This window comes from Elaeis guineensis, unplaced genomic scaffold (genome assembly GCF_000442705.2).
Source record: "Elaeis guineensis isolate ETL-2024a unplaced genomic scaffold, EG11 Super_Scaffold_32645, whole genome shotgun sequence".
Lineage (NCBI taxonomy): Eukaryota > Viridiplantae > Streptophyta > Magnoliopsida > Arecales > Arecaceae > Elaeis > Elaeis guineensis.
Window position 1 is genome coordinate 744136 of NW_027332421.1, and position 13334 is coordinate 757469.

At 39.4% G+C, this 13334-nt stretch overlaps 1 protein-coding gene across 5 annotated transcripts in view; it reads left to right on the plus strand.

The window, feature by feature from the left end:
* LOC105035569 (transportin-1) overlaps positions 1–13334 on the plus strand; it is a 71065-nt gene that overhangs the window by 12750 nt on the left and 44981 nt on the right. For 3 of the 5 annotated variants that reach the window (XM_073250438.1, XM_073250437.1, XM_073250439.1), the window contains exons 2-14: positions 241–528; positions 610–705; positions 3102–3191; positions 3314–3391; positions 3478–3558; positions 3885–3935; positions 4249–4334; positions 7596–7662; positions 7753–7809; positions 7959–7988; positions 8104–8163; positions 8348–8461; positions 11531–11644. In XM_073250438.1, coding sequence (XP_073106539.1) covers positions 241–528; positions 610–705; positions 3102–3191; positions 3314–3391; positions 3478–3558; positions 3885–3935; positions 4249–4334; positions 7596–7662; positions 7753–7809; positions 7959–7988; positions 8104–8163; positions 8348–8461; positions 11531–11644 — 1212 coding nt within the window. The remainder of the gene's footprint in view (positions 1–240; positions 529–609; positions 706–3101; positions 3192–3313; positions 3392–3477; positions 3559–3884; positions 3936–4248; positions 4335–7595; positions 7663–7752; positions 7810–7958; positions 7989–8103; positions 8164–8347; positions 8462–11530; positions 11645–13334) is intronic. The other 2 variants (XM_010911166.4, XM_010911167.4) reach the window with 1 other exon arrangement.

Sequence of the window (13334 nt, forward strand, 5' to 3'; positions counted from 1 at the left end):
TTTTGTCTCATGGTCAATCAATACCTTATTTTAAAACAACAGACAGGTTAGCTTGATCTAGTATTATCACAAAATAATCTTTATATTTTTCACTCTTTTGCAATTCTTGTTTGGAATTCTTTTGTCTGCAAAGTATTTGGGTATGAGATTCATTATTGGTAAACCAGTACCAGTCTGTGGCCTGCTGTTTTAAAAGATATTGCTGACAGTTGATTATCTTCCTTGTTTAAAACAAAACAGGGTAAATCAGTGGAAATACGACAGGCTGCTGGTTTACTATTGAAAAATAATCTCAGGGCGACTTTCAGCTCCTTGTCTCCTTCACACCAGCAATATATTAAGTCAGAGCTGTTGCCATGTTTAGGGGCAACAGATAGGACTATCAGATTCACAGCTGGAACAGTTATCAGTGTTCTTGTTCTATTAGGGCGACTTATTGGCTGGCCGGAGTTGCTGCAAGCCCTTGTTCGTTGCTTGGACAGTAATGACTTAAATCATATGGAAGGTGCCATGGATGCCATATGCAAGGTAGGTGCTTCCTCACTAGATCTAAAGTTTGTGCTGTTTTTTGCTTATGTTAAGGATACTCTCAAATTAGTAATGTTATAGCCCTCTTTTGTTATTCTACATCTTTTATTTACGTCATGGTTTGCCGTACTGCCACGTACCACCTGCTATGGAGCATACCGTGCTGATATCATACAGGTATGCTCTTTCGTACCATACTGATGCTCGGTATGCTATCTCGTATCATACTGAACCATGTATTGATACTGTCGATATGGGATTCAGTATCAAAACGGTGAGCCTTGATTTACATCTTTTATTTTCTATCATAGAACCTCTAACTTTGAAACAAAGATGATTTGTTTTTAATTAATTCAGACTGCTGTGATTACGAGGAGCACTGCAGACAGCTAAATTGTGGCACATTTGTGCAAATGTATTTACTGCAGTACAACCAAGGATCGCTGATTTGGAATCAGATCTTGTGCTAGTCGGTCAGTAGTATGAGTCAGTCAGACTGTACCGAACCTGAACCATCATGGAATCGGTAGATGAATTGGAGAGGAAAAGAGAGAGAAAGAGAGAGAGGGGAGGGAGAAATGGAGGCCGGTGGAGACGTATACGGTGGCCACTGGAGGGCTGTGGAGGCCGTCGAGGCCTCCTAGGCTATGAGGTCTTCCACGAGAGAAATGAGAAGAGAGAGGTAGAGAGATAGGAGGGAAGGAAGGGGAGAGGAGGGAGGGGAAGATAGTGGGGAGGCCATCGGGTGGCCGCTGGACAGCCCAAAACACCTTATGTCCATCGCAGGCTTGAAACAAGGGCGAAGGCTTCGCCCTTGTTTCATTGGATTTTTTAAAAAACTCGATGCACAGTGAAGTCGTCAAACTCATTGCTAGCTTCACTATTTCATCGGATTTTTTTAAAAAATCCGATGCACAGTGAAGTTGGCAAAAGTGAAGCTGGCAAATCCATTATCCGCTTCATTGCATATTGGATTTTTTAAAAAATCCGATGAAACAAGGACAAAGCCCTTGTTTCGAACAGTGGAAGCCGCGGTGGTGTTTTGGGCCGTCCAGTGGCCACAATGGCCATTCGGTGGCCCTTCGGTGGCCTCTCCGCCTTCTTTGTTTTTCCTACATCTTGCGTAGGACGTGGAGATTCGGAGGTTCGGCAGCCCTCCGGCGGCCTCAACAGGCTACCGCCGGCCTTCCCCTCTCTTTCCCTCCCTCCCTCTCTCTCTCTCTCTCTCTCTCTCTCTCTTTTCTCTTTTCTTCTCCCTCGCTTTGTTTTCACCGGTGTTCCGAATCGGATGCCCGAACTGCACCGATTGGCCGTCGGTATTGTTCAGCACACCCCGAACAGCCTGATTCGAGCCGATTTGGTGAACCATGAGTACACCTATTGGTTAATAATCGATACTAATTTTTGAATGCCTGACTAAGAAAATATTCAAATTTATATAAAGAAGATAAAATGCTTGAATATGAGCTTATAGGGAATGGTTGAGCATGCAGTTCATGATGGACACATGGTGAAATTAGCTCTGTAGTGTTACAAGCCCTTCCATGGCATGAAGACAAGTCCTGTGTAGCAACACCTTGATATCTATTTATCTGTTGATTCCTATTTTGACTATAATGTTGGAATTTTTCTTGGAAGTATGCTTTTGTAACTCTTGGTATGATGATTTTTCTTTGCACCTTAGAGTTTGCGTTCAAAGAACATCATTTTTATGAAAATCAATGATAAAATTAACATGATGTAAGGCCTTCCCATTGTTTAAGTTGAATGCATAAAGCATTCTTTGTATTTCTTAGGGGATGGACTATGGAGGGTATTCTTTCATTTTCCCCTGCACTGTTAAGTGCAATGATCAAGTTGCTCATAATGCTATAGATGGGAGACACAATGAGGAGAATCATACAAAGAGTTGGTTTGTGGGTGGGGGGGTGGGGATATTATTGGATACTCATGACTTAGTAATTTGAAACATTATGTTTAACCTTAGGTATCTTCAGCCCACACTTTGGACATGATTATCAGTAGAACACTTGGTACAGGTCTGTAACAAGAAATTCTTAGATCGAACACTTGGACATGCACTGGAATGATCAAACACTTTGACATGCATTGGAACCCATCCTTAGTGTTTTCCATTAACAAAGTCTCATACCCCGAAAGTAGGAATCGCTTAATTCTGACCAATCTTCAAAAGCTAGTCAGCTATGCTTGCAGTTCTCTAGCTAAGGGTCTGTTTGGTTGCCCATAGCTCGGTATCCAAGGTCGAATTGGGCACCAGGAGCCCACTTTGTGTGTTTGGTTGGCCCAAGTGGGGGGCTGAAGTGGTTTCTTCAAATGGTGCATGAGGAGAAAAATGGCCGTTAGTGGCTTTGGCCCGGGGGAGCCGAAGTCACTCAAGCAAAGTGGGCTCCATTGAACCAAACAGGGTCTAAGCCTCCTTGTACGACTAAACATACAGAGAACAGCCCAAAAGGGGTCATAATGAGGACAAATGTCATCTAAAAGTGATTATCTGCATTATCTGAAGAATTCTATTTAGAGACTATTATTTTCTTTTCAATTTGTAATGACAGATTTGTGAGGACATTCCAGAAGAGCTTGATGTTGATGTTCCTGGATTATCTGAACGGCCAATCAACATTTTAATGCCAAGATTATTGCAGGTGATCTAATATCTGAAAATTTAAATGTTTAATAGCTAAATGCCATCTCTGATCTTTGTTTATTGAAATTTATTATTTTTCAAGGTTAGAGGTTGAATATTTTTTTTTCCCTTTTGGTTCAGTTTTTTCAGTCTCCACATGCTGTACTCAGAAAGCTATCTCTGGGTTCTGTTAATCAGTTTATTGTGGTGATGCCCACAGTAAGTGAATGCAGCATCTTGTTTTCAGTACAGGCAAAACTGAAAATTTAGGTTATATTTTAAACATATTCTTAATCATTGTGCAGGCCTTGTTTATGTCTATGGATCAATACCTTCAGGGTTTGTTTGTTCTTGCTCATGATTCTTCTGCAGATGTTCGGAAATTGGTCTGTAGTTTTTTAAACCCTAAACTTGGAAAATTTTATTTTTGATATTGATATGCAATAATTTTTCAGTTTTATTTTTAAATACTTGTTAGCATAGAAGTCCTTGAAAGCTAGGGATGATTATGGGACTGTCATAATCATTTTCATGCATGTCACATGACCAGCACTAGTGCTACTATAACTGAATTCGTGCTTAATCTGGTTTTTAATCTTTAATATGTGGTTTTCTTTCTCATTGGAACTATTCTTTCATGGTTTAAAAATGCTTGGTATCTTTAACTTGGTGATGTTCTTAAATTTATCATTTGTTTTTTTGTGATACATAGGTTTGTGCTGCATTTGTTCAGCTAATTGAAGTCCGGCCATCCTTTTTGGAGGTAGGTATAGTGGATCCTTTTGTTCTCCAATTCTCTATTATTTTCTTTTTTTATTTCATTGTTTTTCTTTCACAGTTGTGTTGCAACATGTGAGTTTTGCTACTTTTATTGGTATTTTATTTGTACATCATTTCTGCTCCTCTATTATATTATTTAACGATTGGAATCATTGGATTCATACATCCTGATATAGATCACTAGTACTTGTATAGGCACACCTATGCATTATTATAACTTCCTGGATTATCATGTTTATTTAACTAATCCTGAAATTCTTTCATTCTTTAAATGGCGTTTGACTTTTATATTGCAGCCACATTTGAGAAATGTGATTGAATACATCTTGCAAGTTAGCAAGGATCCTGATGATGAGGTTGCTCTGGAGGCTTGTGAATTTTGGTAAGTTCTATGCCAAGAGTACCATGCTATGATTATGAGCTCACACAATGCATATGTAATTGATTAGCAGACTGATTTTTGTATTTTCATGATTATATATTTGTTATTAAATACATACTTCCAGTTTCTGTAAGTTGCTTGTTATGATTTTTGGTGATAATGAGATTCTTGTTGCATATTGAAAGCTTTAAAAAAATATGACATGTTTTGTAGTGCCAAAAATCCAGTTACTGTTATCTGACGTTTACAGTGCAAGACTGTTTTGAATGCCTGTTTTGAAGTAGTGTAATATTATAGAATAATTAAAATTAGTTTATTTGAAATTTGCAGTAGAAGGCCAAAGATGTACATCAAACCAAAGTCCTTAAATTTGTGTTCAATTTGATTCTTGTTGCTCTTGCCTTACTAATATTTTAAGGACAAAAATGCTTATAAATAAGTATAAGGTCTTTAATTAGGGATGGCAACAAAATCCAAATCCATGGATACACGACCCGACCCGACCCAATTGGGTCGGATAGTCAATGCATTGATTGGGTTTGGGTAAAACCCAAATGCTTAACTTTGGGTTCGGGTCGGGACTGGGTAGTTATGCACCTGACCTAATATCCGATCCGAACCCAGTTCGAATTATTTTAGTATTTTAATACATATATTACATTAAATATATTTTATCAATTATCACCTACTAGTTATTAAACCCTAACTTATTCATTCATTCCCCTCTTTCTCTCTTTCTCTTATTCCTTTCAGCCGCCGCCCCATAAGCACAAAGCACAAAATGACAAATCAAATTCTCCTCACCCACAGTCCCACATGGCCAGTCGACCACACCCACACCACCATCCATCAGTCGTCCCATCATCCCTTCCTTTGGTCAGTAGTGACATCGCCGTTAGTCTATCAATTCGTCCGCTATTCCTTTCACAGCCGACTATCAGTCCATCAGCCATCAATCCGCCGTCCGTCAGTCATTAATTCGATTCTATTTGAAGTATTTTTAGTCTTTTCAACCTCCTCTATTTTCCTAATGATGGACAATCAGATGATGTTTTTAGTCCTTTCTGCCGTCCATGCTTCATTTTTGTTATTGTTTTTTTAGTATTTTTGTCTTTTGTTAATTTGATTGAGACTTTGTTTCTAGATATTGGTTGTTCTATTCTCTTTAGGTTATTTTTATTTATTTTTGGGTATTTATTTTTTTAGTTTTGTCAGTTTGAATTTTATTTTAATTGAATATCAAACTAAGTGTTTTTGAATTTTATTTGTTTAAGATAGGTATGATTTATGGAATGGTAATATGGCTTTAGAATTGAAAGAAATGAAAAAAAAATGCTCAATATGACTCAATTGGGTTCGAGCCGGGTAAATCTGAATTATCCGATACCTGATTGAGATGGGTTTGGGCAAAAAAAACCCAGTCCCTATAGTATTTGGGCTGGGTTTGGGTAGTTTATTGGGTATTTGGGTTTGGGTTTGGATAGTTAGAAATCCGTTCCAAATCCGTCCCGATGCCATCCCTATCTTCAATCCCTTAATTTTTGTGATAACCTTTTCTGATATATTATTGTTTCTGTTAATTTTGCAAAATTGTGCACCTTCCTTTAGATTATTGTTTGGTATTAATTAACGTTGTTGTAGATATGTTTCTGTTCTTTGGTTTCAATTTATTTGCTTAAAATCATTTGCAGTGCACTTTTGACTTCTGACACCTACACACATGTTCATGAAAATAAAGGCATGAATTCATCAGCATGACCGTTGATGTTGAACATTAAGATATCAAATTTGGTTCATAACAATTGATTTAATTGTAGGGAGTTGTGCACTAAGGTATGAAATTGTCGTTATGACAATTTGACTTACAACGGTGATGATAGTGTAGGGATTCGGATGCACAGCGAAAGGTGGGATTTTAAATTTTTTCTCGTGCATCAACGATTGAATACATATGATCCGAACCCCAAACCTAAAATCATCTAGATGATTACAATCAAACACAAAGGAAACGATCAAACAGGAGAGAAGGGGAATGTTAGTACCTTCAAGAAGATCTTGATTGAATTCAGAAAGGTACCCAAGTGGATGCCCTCCAATGGTAATCTACACAGGAACGGATCAATGACTCTCCTTAACCTTTTCTTGATTCCCTTCTCAAGGAAATCAAGCACGCACCATCTCCTTTTTTTTTTCCCCTTTGCCAAGAACCTTTCTTGGCATGAGAAGGGCTAGGCTTGAGAGATGTGCACGTGAAGCCTTTTTTGGGCGTCCAACTCTTGGACGGCTAAGGTATATGCGTTAATCCCTCTTAGGCGTGAAACACCTTTCATGTTAAACCTCTCTTGGGCTCTCATAGGGGACGTTAGGCCTCTTAGGCATTCAACTTTTTTCACTTTAAACCTCTCTTAGAGGCGTGAGATATATGAAGGGGGCATGAGGTAATCTTCTTAACGTGAACTTCTTTCACGTGATGCCTTTAGGTGCCACAACACTTTGGGCGTCACCCCTTCTTTTGTGTGAGAGTTTGTCTTGGCGTCAAACACTTTGACGCATCAAACTTTGACCAATCAAAGTTTGTTAGGAGTCCAAGTGCTTTGGGCATTTGATGGTGTCAACCTTTGACGTATCAAATCTTTGACATGTCAACCTTTGATGCGTCCAATCTTTGCATGTCAATCTTTGACAAATCAATCTTTCACCGATCAAAGTTGTTGAGGGATTAGTTAGGGTTTTACATGTGTTAGCTTGCTTGTGGTGCTTACTAGGATTTTATATAAATTCAATTAGATCCTCTAAGGCCTAATCTTAAGTCCTTGACCAATTTTCTTTTGTGTGTAATCCATTGGATTCCACACCTAGCTAGCAGTAGGCCCAGGCTTATTGACTTTTTTTTGTTGATCTTTAAGCTCTTATCTCTGAAGCCTTCTTCTCTTAATCCAATTTAGCATTTAATTTAGTTTTTTTTTCATCAATCAACACTATATTGTTTGCAAATGAATAACATGCACTGTGGTACATCCAACTGAATATTAGCAGCAAGTTCATCTTTAGTTACTGTAGGAAGATATGAGCATAGTTTGGATGCAACATTTGTGTTTTTGGATGTAGTCAAAACAACTCCCAGTGATTCATGACTTATCTCTGTGTGTGTGTGTGTGTGTGTATTATATATAATATTGGTTGTGGAATAAGAGTAAGCAATGTAGTTTTCTTGCCATCTGTAATATTGTGTCTGATCTTGAATATGGGCTAACATCTCAGGTCAGCATATTGCGATGCTAATTTGCCTTCTGATGGCTTACGAGAGTTTTTGCCTCGCTTGATTCCGGTATATCTTGTGCCCTAGCACTATCGATTTTTAGTCACATGATTTTGCACCTTGTTATAATGCATGTACTTTTACTTGAAACACCTATAGGTGTTGTTGTCAAATATGGCGTATGCTGATGATGATGAGTCACTTGTTGATGCGGAGGTATGTCATTTTTTATCAGTTTCACTTGCTTGTGATTCCCTTTTTTGGAGTTATCTTTAGTTTTAGTATACTAGATTACGAGTATTGTTTTTTAAATTCTTTTTCAAAGGTAAACTTGTTTTAATGCATATAGTTTTGTATGCTTACAGGAAGATGAATCTTTTCCAGATAGGGATCAGGTTTCTTTTTCCTTTTTCCCCCTTTACACTATTGCTATTGCTTTATAGTTGTTTTTTCTTTATTGAGTGTATGCATTTATTGCTCGGGAATTATAAAAAGCATCTTGATCTACAGGATCTGAAGCCTCGTTTCCACTCGTCACGTCTGCATGGATCTGAAGATGGAGAAGAAGTTGTATGTTCTTAAAGCCACCATTTCCTGTTTCCTAATCCATATTTTCTGCTTTAGTTCTCATCTATTTTCATCACTTTAGCCACTTCTATCAAGCCTTTTTGAACTGGAGATTTTTATGCTACAACTTTGTGACCATCAACTCTAAGTTTCTTCATCCTGTGTTCTCGGTTGCTACCATCTACAGGATGATGACACTGTCAATGTTTGGAATTTACGGAAATGCAGTGCAGCTGGATTGGATATTCTTTCAAATGTATATGGTGATGAGATTCTACCTACTTTGATGCCTTTAATTCAGGTAACTGTGCAGTCTTGCTCTTGGATTCTACCTACTTTGATTTCTTTAATTCAGGTAACTGTGCAGTCTTGCTTTTGTGAAAAAGGTATATACTTATAGTTACAATGGTAAGAATCATTCATGTTTGTGTTCAAGTTACAAAATAGTGTGATCAGTTTCTGTTTGAACTATAGGAATGAAAGTTTAGAGACAAAGCACAGGATCCTACTTCATTTTAGATTGTTTGTGCTTGAGTTAGAGTTTTCCTGTGCTACATATAACTGATTTCAGTCCTGAGATCAGAAAAAATACTTTTAACTGTGTATTACATTTTGGCCAAATCTTTACCCTCCATTTACATGCATAGGCTGCTGCTTTTGTTTCCTTATTTATGCTGTTTGTATTATGTGAATCACCTTTAGTCATCTCGCCTCAACCTGCTGCTGAACTTAACAGGAAGTTTGCAGTTGCATAATTCATATGGTGAGAGAGAACTGTGCCAATTCTTTAGCAGTTTCTTTTTTTTTTGGGAACATGATGAAACAACATCTATACAGACTATAGAGTATTCTATTTTCTTATTGTTCACCATCAGAGGCAAAGGAAATCCATTAATATTCTAGTATTTCCTTGAGGCTAACTGACCCATGCATAAATATAACAAAGAAGCCATGAACAATCTTTCAGACCCAAATAGCTGCATGAATTATAAAGTGAACTTCATGAAAAATGAAAATAATGAGTATTTGTGACTTGTTACAAAGAGGTATGGGAAAGGATTTTTTTCCTGGAGAAAATGAAGTGTGAATCTATGACTTAAGGTCTGCCCATTTTGGTCTTTTGTTTGCTATTTTGAAACCTGATGGTCCTTAATAGGATGAATCCATGAAGAAGGATTCATAGAGCCAACCCAGAAAGTTGGGCCGAGGCTTGCTGTTTATGGTTGTAATAGGTTCTAAGAGTTGATTGCAGGTTTATTTTCTAGAAGTTATCTCCAAATTCTGATTCTGAACCTGTCCGGAGTAGTGTGATATAAGACTTTTTGCTTCCATGGTCATCTGGCCTTTAAATGTTTCTGTACGCAGCTTTGAAGGTAAAATACATAACTTGAGCCAATCAAACAGAACTGTTTTGTCCACTAGAGTTTGTTTAATTGTAGTGGTTCATTAAAGAGACTTTGCAAAAGTCGGCTTTGGTTCTTAGGCTTAGTTACCTAAAGTGGGTCAAATGCAGGCACAGGGAAGTGTGTCTTAAAGAATTAAATAAGAAAACACTTAGGAAACAAGTGCAGGATTGAGTTTCCCAGGAGATTCAGAAGCAGGTGAACCACCCAAAATGAAGGAATCCTGCTACTATGAATTTTAGGTGACATAAAATAAATAAAATAAGCAACAACCATATTGGAATATGGGATTACGTGGAAATGAGCCAGTGCAAATATTTCTTATCTTGCTACTTTTAAGGTTATATTGGTGAGCAAAGATGGCTTGCACTATTGATATCTCGCAACTTGCCACAGAATCAGGTGGCTGAACAATTTCTTCAGTAAACTGCTTGTGAATGTGGAACAAAATTATTGATGCTTTGCGTGATTGTAAAAACAACAGAGATATTAATAGGAAGATGCTTTGTGAAGAAGAAGAGATTAGAAGATGGAAGAAAGAGCAGGGGCAGGTATAAGATGAGTCTAGCGAAATCCACTTCAGCAAATGTAAAATTTTGTGTATCTTAAGTCTCAAATTATTTCTGTAAAACCCTTCTTTTCTAATAGATCCTTCATTGTACTGATCCTAATGGAGCTAAAATTTTGGACTATATATCTACCTGAAATACCTTAATCACAATATTACTAGATAACATACTTATAGAAAAATGAAAAAAGAAAGTGCAATTAAGTCTGGAATAAATTCATATCAAGTTACAGCCACAACTTTTAACCACTTTTGACTTTTATCAGTATCTGGCCAAGGGCTGTAAAACATCACTTTTAGATGTTGAAAATTGCTTTTCCAAGCCAAACAAGAATGTGATTGTTGAGGTCCAGTAACCAGGTGAATTGTTGTCTATATCAGTTTGTGACCCTTTTGTCTGATGGATCACTGGGTCTGTACAGCAACAATTATCTCATGAAAGTATATTGTTAAAGGATTTGCAGAAACTTGAGCATGTTCTGCTATTTCTTTTTATTTTTGCTTTTCCCCTTCAAATTCCGGCTGGTGAAGACTGTATGTAGAACCTCTGGTCTTGATTTGGTGCTGGGAAAAGTGAATCTCTATCTCAAACAACATTTTATATGCATCTCTTTCTACATATATGTAACCCCTCCATTCTGTCTCCAATACACATTTCATAAATACGAAATCAAGAGCAGAAATGATCATGCTGGTTGATGGGGTTATCGCTGTTCATCCAATATTTCCTCCCTGTTTGTGAAAAGTCTTTAAGTAGTATTTTGTTTCTGCTGCCTTTCTTTATACATTTCCCCACTTTCATCTCTGGAGGGAAGTTTCAAGAGAGTAAATCAAAAGGGGGAATGCATTTGTCAGTTCACATTAGAAGAAAAAAAAGCATACTGGTTGATAGGATCGTATCTGTTCATAAAATAATTTCTTTTCTATTATCAGTCCTGTGCATTCCTTTTGTCAGTTACAAAGTTGGATAAGTGGAGCGAAGCCATATATCAAATATTCTATCAGTTGATGATATTATAATAGTCTGTCAAATATCAATTATATCATTATGTGCATTTGCATGTGTTGGGTCAGCTGGTCAGGTTTGTTGAATGGGATCGGACCTGTCCATAAAATACTTTGTTGGTTGATGGAATCTTAACTGTCTATTAGCCTTTTGAGTTGCTTATCTGCATCCATGCATCAGACAGCTGTCCATCCTCTTCTCGTTAGTATAGCACATGCTAAACGCTAGTCTTTCCAAGATCTTTTATAGATCAGTATGATTATCTATCTTGTAAATTACTTTTTACAACTTGTTTTTAGCTGATATATTGGTTACATACTTGAAAGCTAAAGCTGTAGTAGTGGCCCATGTCGAATTCATTGGCACAGTTTTACATTGTTTTGACTTTGGCAGCAAAAGCTATCAACAACAAATGATTCTGCGTGGAAGGAGAGGGAGGCTGCTGTTTTGGCAATTGGTGCCATAGCAGAAGGATGCATTAATGGGCTTTACCCTCACCTTCCTGAGGTATTTCTTTGACAATACCCATAGGTGAAAGGATGAGCATTTTAGACTGCTTAATTCATATTGTTCTAATAAGCAAACAGTCACGCAGTATGAAACATTACTATTTACTATCTACTGGGAATATTATTGTTATATACATGTATTTTGTATTATCTGGTTTACATGGCACAGTTGTTGTGTACCATCCCTTGTTGAAATAATCTGCAGCATTTACAATCAGGTACCATAAGAAAAATAATTCTAAGAGAATATATTTATCCTTTTAAGTCAATTAGCTGTATGCCCTAGATTTTTAAACTGCATGCCATTTCAGTGTTAGACATCATGCCAGCACCTGGAGTCTTTATGTCATGGTACTATCACATATTTCATTTATACATAAACTAATGCAGTCGGACGGGCATACAAAAAAAACTGACCTAAGGTTTTGAAAAGAATCTTATGTGGAATGCTGAAGGTGGATGGCTTTAATAGATATTGTTAGGTATAAAATATCCTCCCAGCCGAAGTTCGTGCCGGGAGTGACCCTCCGGGGGTTCTACCGACGTCCGACCTTCAGCGGCATCGCCCCAAACCCCTCCGGCGGCCGAGCCTCTGTAACGTCCCCAAGTTCTGTCGACGGATAAGCTGCCACCAGGGTAGGCCGGATTCTCCACGACGGGCGGACTTCGCCCAAGTCCCGGCGGTGGTCGACCACCTTCTAGTCTTCATCCGGACTCCTACGGGAGCTGGACTTCGTCCCCGACTTCAACTGCAGGTAGACTTCATCCGGACTCCTACGGGAGCCGGACTCCGTCTCCGACTTCAACTGCAGGTAGACTTCATTCGGACTCCTATGGGAGCCGGACTCCGTCCCCGACTTCAACTGCAGGTAGACTTCATCTGGACTCCTACGGGAGCCGGACTTCATCCGGACTCCTACGGGAGTCGGACTTCGTCCCCGACTTCAACTGCAGGTAGACTTCATCCGGACTCCTACGGGAGTCGGACTTCGTCCCTGACTTCAACTGCAGGAAGACTTCATCCGGACTCTACGGGAGCCGGACTTCGTCAGTACTTCATCCGGACTCCTACGGGAGCCGGACTTCGTCCCCGACTTCAACGACAGGTAGACTTCATCCGGACTCCTACGGGAGCCGGACTTCATCCCCGACTTCAACTGCGCAGGCGGACTTCACCCCGAACTCCTACTAGGGCCGGACTCCGAGCTCCTACCGCAAGCGACCCACTCCGAGCTTCCGCTACATAACGATCTACTTCAAGTTTCTACCACGAGCGGTCTGTGCCGGATTCCCACCGTAAGCCTTCGTCCGAGCTTCCGTTGCGAACGAACCTCCCCAGCACCATCCGACATCCACCGTCGGTTGGCCCTCTGCCAAGGTCTGCGAGAAACCGGACTGCGTCTGCGGAAAGCCTCTGACCGAGCTCCTACGACAAGTAATCCTCGCCTGCCACCTTAGCGCCCAAGGCACCCAACAGGATTTGCAGCATCCGAGCTCCTTTCAGATGGACAGCTATCTCTCTCCGCCAGGCACCTCAACCGAACTTCGGCCGACAGGCCTGGACCCCTGGCAGGCCACTGTAACGGCCACGACTCTGCTCTACTTCCTGCGACGGATTCCGCGCGGCTCCATCACTCCCTGGCAGGCCGCAGTAACGGCCACGATTCTGCTCCACTTCTCGCAACGGA